We start from the raw sequence: 5,699 nt of genomic DNA, 5'->3' as shown, positions 1-5,699 counted from the left end.
TTCTACACAGTAAGTGATTTTGATGATTTTGATTTTGATTTCCTCTCATTCGCGGTTGAGTTTGTCGAAATTGGAAAATTTCTGATTTCGATGTTTGAATCGTTAATGTATCTGTAATTTCCCTTTGATCTTGTTCGTTGAACTGGTTTTTTCTGTTAGGTCTTTGAAAGCCACTGTGTTAGACTCCAATCTTAACATTGTTGCCTCAGAATTTGTTCATTTTGATACTGAACTATCTCATTACAAAACTCAAGATGGTGTTTACCGTGATTCTTCCATCAATGGTCGAATCGTTTCCCCCACTTCTATGTGGGTTGAGGCTCTGGATCTCATGCTTCAAAAGCTATCCAAATCGAAACTGGATTTTGGGAAGATTGCTGCTGTTTCTGGCAGTGGACAACAACATGGTAGTGTTTATTGGAAAACTGGAAGTTCTACGATCTTATCTTCATTGGATCATCAAAAGCCATTACTGGGACAGCTAGTTGATGCCTTTTCCATTAAGGAATCACCCATATGGATGGATAGCAGCACCACTGCTCAATGTCGGGCGATCGAGGAAGCTGTCGGGGGAGGTTTAGAATTGTCGAAACTTACTGGCTCGCGAGCCCATGAAAGATTTACTGGACCCCAAATCAAGAAGATATATGAAACTCAGCCTGATGTTTATCAAAATACTGAAAGGATTTCCCTTGTTAGTTCTTTTGTGGCGTCTCTTCTTATTGGAGCCTATGCCTCCATTGATGAAACTGATGGTGCTGGAATGAATTTGATGGATATTCGACAACGAGTCTGGTCTAAGAAAGTATTAGAGGTACTACAATGTGTTGAATTATGATTATGCAATTGATGTAATCTGGTAGTCTCTCTTAATCATAAGTTCTTCTTTCTTGATTTTGTTCTTAATTGCACCAATACCTTAGGCCACTGCCCCTGGTCTGGAGGAGAAACTTGGGAGCCTAGCCCCTGCCTATGGTGTAGCTGGTTATATTGCTCCATATTTTGTTAAGAGGTTAGTTTTCTTCCTAAGACCTGCAAAAAGAAGAGGATAATAACAGTATTTCTCATTAATCCTGATTCTAATGTCTCTAACATACGAATGTAGTACATATGATGTCACTTGTTCGATATATGTCAACGTAAAATACAGTACAAAAGTTTTTCATAGGATGCTATTAAGATTATGTGAGATTCCACATCAGTTGGAGTGGGGAACTAAGCATTCCTTATGAGAGTGTGGAAACCTTTCCCTAGTAGACGCATTTTAAAAACCTTGTGGAAAAGCTCGAAAGGAAAAGTCGAAAGAGGACAATATCTGCTAGCAGTGGGCTTGGGCTGTTACAAAATGGTATTAGAGCCAGACATCGGGCAGTGTGCCAACGAGGACGCTGGACCCCTAAGGGGGGTGGATTGTGAGATCCCACATATGGTCGGAGAGGGGAATTAAGCATTCCTTATAAGCTTATAAGGGTGCGGAGACCTCTCCCTAATAGACGCACTTTAAAAACCTTGAGGGAAAGCCCGAAAGGAAAAGCCCAAGGAGGACAATGTCTACTAGCGGTGGGCTTGGGCTGTTACATATTACTTCCGACATAAACATAGGAGAGTTATATGGATGTCTGTGTCTGTTTGAAAATAAGCACAATGAAATTCTCTGTCCTATTGAATTGTCAAAGTGGAAACTAATCATTTTATCACGCCTTTTTGTGAGCTTTTCTTCTCTGAATAAAAAGTAATTTACATGGCTCTATATGCGTTTAGTTGGCTCCATAAAATCCTAAAATTTGAAAATCAAGAAAAATATTCACCAGTATGACATGAATATGCAATAGGGAATTTCTCTCTATATGTTTATGAAGGTTGCATCTCATAATTTCCATAGTACTTATGCTATGTATGGAAGTGCCCTCCAAAACCTTCACGTTTCGAGTAACATAAAATTCTTTTGGAAGAAGTCAAATTTTGTGAATTATGCTTGGGAGGCATCTCAAAAACGCTTCCAAGAATGTAGGAACCAAATAACAAAGTGATTTTTTTTCAGACTTTTAACTTAAGTTGTCATAATTAAAGTATTTTGCTAAAACTACTTGTTTTATTAAAGTAGTTAGTTCACCTGCTGAACCTCTTACAAATCTTGGTGTAGATACAACTTTAATGAGAAGTGCTTGGTTGTTCAGTGGTCAGGAGACAATCCCAACAGCCTCGCAGGTGCTTAACATCATCTTTTCTTGCTCTGCTTAATACAAGAAGATACGAATGATTTCTGTATGACATAAATAGATTTAAATTTCTCAATTCTATGTAGTTCACCAATTACCCAAATTCACGATCAGTTCGATTTACTTTCTACATATAACTGGTATTATTTCGGGTTAGAATTAGTAAATGAAGGTACGGCGTGTTGGAACTTGTGGCTATTGTGTTGCAATTCAAACCATTTCCACATAAGCTTAATTGAGTGAGAAGGAACACAAAGNCTGGAGACAATCCCAACAGCCTTGCAGGTGCTTAACATCATCTTTTCTTGCTCTGCTTAATACATGAAGATATGAATGATTTCTGTATGACATAAATAGATTTAAATTTCTCAATTCTATGTAGTTCATCAATTACCCAAATTCATGATCAGTTCGATTTACTTTCTACACATAACTGGTATTATTTCGGGTTAGAATTAGTAAATGAAGGTACGTCGTGTTGGAACTTGTGGCTATTGTGTTGCAATTCAAACCATTTCCACATACGCTTAATTGAGTGAGAACGAACACAAAGGAATCTTATTATGATGCTAGGTTTTCCATATTTCAAGGTTCTCACCTATTAGGGGAAAAAGCATTAATGGCTTCTTCATGTATAGTCCAAGTTTTGTATATTTTGCTTGCATATATGTTCTCTTTTAACTACTTTATTTTGTTTCCCCCCTTATTTTGGGAACTTTCAGGTCTAACTCTTAATACTCCTGGGGATCTTGCAATTAGTCTTGGCACTAGTGACACGGTGAGTTCAAGAATCTATTGTTTTAGTAAATGAATAATGTGGGCTTGTGGTTTGAGTTACACTGTAGAATGTATTCCAAACACACTGTAGTCGTTTCATTTCGTTGATGAATCAAATCGTTTACAAGTCTTACTCTATTCTTGTAGTTTGTAAACAGTTTGTGCATACTATATAGGTGTTTGGGATCACTAGTGATCCACAACCTAGACTGGAGGGACATGTTTTTCCCAACCCTGTAGACCCTGAAAGCTACATGGTTATGTTGGTTTACAAGAACGGATCGTTGACACGTGAAGGTGGTGCAATTTTCTTAACCTCTATGGTTCGTTGTTTTGTATGATCGTATCTTCTAAATTGAATCAAATTTTTTTTTCAGACATTCGCAACCGCTATGCAGAGAAGTCTTGGGATACATTCAATAAATTTCTGCAGCAAACGCCTCCTCTAAACGGTTTACGACATGTCCTTTTCTTGACTTGTAATATTAGTGATTTTATTTATTTGTTCTTACCATGAGCTGTACTATAGGTGGAAAGATTGGATTTTACTACAAGGAACATGAAATTCTTCCACCCCTTCCAGGTAGGACTCCCTTTATTGCTCATACTTTTACTAAAATTGTGGCTGATGAGGTAGTTACTTCTTTTGGTTTCAGTCGGTTTTCATCGTTATCGCCTTGAGAATTTCAAGGGCGACACTGTTGAGGGAGTGACCGAAAATGAGGTGGAGGAATTCGATCCTCCCTCAGAGGTTAGGATATTTGCACAAATTCAGTTGTCTTGAAGTCTTACTGAAATGAACTAATTAAAACAACAAACGAACTAATATTTCAGGTCCGAGCATTGATTGAAGGCCAAATGGTGTCGATGCGAGCTCATGCTGAAAGATTCGGGATGCCTTCACCTCCAAAACGAATCATTGCAACTGGAGGAGCTTCAGCAAATGAGGCCATCCTTTCCTCCATAGCTTCAATATTTGGCTGTGATGTCTATACAGTTCAAAGATCTGGTATGTTCTATTACATATTACCTTTATAATGACATTTTCTAATTTGTAAAATTAACTCTCTATTTGTGGAGCAATTCTACGAAACTTTCAGCTAGCAATCCTTATTGAACGATCTCGTTTTTATGTTATTTTATTTGCCCAATTTTCTTTTTTCCAGATTCGGCATCGCTCGGGGCAGCATTGAGGGCTGCTCATGGTTGGTTGTGCAACAAGAAGGGCAGTTTTGTACCCATATCAATCATGTACAAAGACAAGTTAGAGAAGACTTCTCTGGCCTGCAAGCTATCAGTGGCTGCTGGAGCTCAAGATCTGGTTTCCAAGTATGCTGTTTTGATGAAGAAGAGAATCGAAATCGAGAACCGTCTTGTCCAGAAGTTTGGACGATGCTGAAACTGTGGAAGGCTGATGCACATTCTCGTTTATAGATTATGAATTGGGGTTCCAATGTGATGCTTCCATTGGACCATGGGGGAATAATATCAACCAAAGAGACCAATTTGGTCACAGTAAGGTATGAATAAAAGCTTACTATTTACTGGAGTCGTAAATAAAAGAGTGCCTTTTCTTTTTGAATGCTTTGAGACAATTGATTGGTTGTTCATTAAGTTATTTATGTTTAGGTTGGTCGTAATATTATATATATATATATAGATATAGATATATAGATATATATATATATATATAATAGTCTCTTCAGCTGTTGTTTCCATCCAGCCGATTATAGAATAGTTGAACCTGAAACTACTTAGGATAACCAATATAGGGTCTTCCAAAAGTGGAACAAGTGTTAGAAGTAAGGGTCTTCATTTTTTTATATTGGTGTTGAACTGAAGTGCAAAGCTTGATTTCTTTAGTTAATAAGATCCAAATGGTTTTTCGATCGTGCCAGACATATCTAAATTCTTGTACGTCAAACAATATCAAAAGGGTTGGTTTCATTAGACAGAATGTTTGATCGCATTTTCAAAACTAGTTCGTTATGTCTCTTCTAAGCTTCGAACTACTATTCACCCTTAAACTACTTGAATGTACCTATTTAAGCCGTGAGCTTGGCGGTCTTGGTATGTCGGATATTACTGGACACCCAGACCCTAAGAAAAGTTCAAGAAGCTATACTTTGAAAAGAAAGAACTGAACCAAATTATCTCACGTGGTGATACTTCTAGGCAGTAGAGACTCCATATTGCAATACACTATTAATCTTAATGGTGGCTTAGATTGCCAAAAACAAGTTTAAATGAGAATTTGCAACCTTAGAGGAGTGACCTCTAAATTTGTTATCTTGATCCATTCGGATAAGTCCTAGCTTCAGCTTGTAAGATTGTCCGACATGTGCATATACTATTCCGAAGTAGTCTCAAATAGGATTGTCCTCCTTTACAACACGTCAGGTGTAAATAAAGTCCCACATACAGTGAGGATAATTATCTCCATTAGTATGAGACATTTTGAGTGGTTTGAAAAGTAAAGTCATGAAAGCTTATACTCCAAGTGGTATCTCCATTAGTATGAGACATTTTGGGTGGTTTGAAAAGTAAAGTCATGAAAGCTTATACTCAAAGTGGGCTTATACTCAAAGTGGATAATATCATACGGATGTGAGAAATATATAATTAAATTTGTATATTTCTCATTATTTATATTGCTCTCCCAATAGTGTATGAGAGCTTTTGGTTCAAGAGTCATCATGTGTG

The 5,699-nt window shown here is 37.3% G+C and overlaps 1 protein-coding gene across 1 annotated transcript; it reads left to right on the top strand.

Annotated features, from left to right (window-relative positions):
* Positions 1-159: 159 nt before the first annotated feature.
* LOC111785570 (xylulose kinase-like) lies at positions 160-4,580 on the top strand (the record flags this gene model as incomplete). The annotated part of the gene is made up of 10 exons (XM_023665968.1): positions 160-814; positions 924-1,012; positions 2,144-2,208; positions 2,942-2,997; positions 3,173-3,293; positions 3,374-3,448; positions 3,526-3,579; positions 3,653-3,747; positions 3,831-4,005; positions 4,163-4,580. Coding segments are annotated over 10 exons (1,618 nt in total), but the record flags the coding sequence as incomplete, so codon positions are not given.
* Positions 4,581-5,699: the final 1,119 nt, after the last annotated feature.

This window comes from Cucurbita pepo, unplaced genomic scaffold, assembly GCF_002806865.2.
Source record: "Cucurbita pepo subsp. pepo cultivar mu-cu-16 unplaced genomic scaffold, ASM280686v2 Cp4.1_scaffold000575, whole genome shotgun sequence".
In the NCBI taxonomy this organism is placed as follows: Eukaryota; Viridiplantae; Streptophyta; class Magnoliopsida; order Cucurbitales; family Cucurbitaceae; genus Cucurbita; species Cucurbita pepo.
This window is presented reverse-complemented; position numbering and strand designations above follow the sequence as displayed.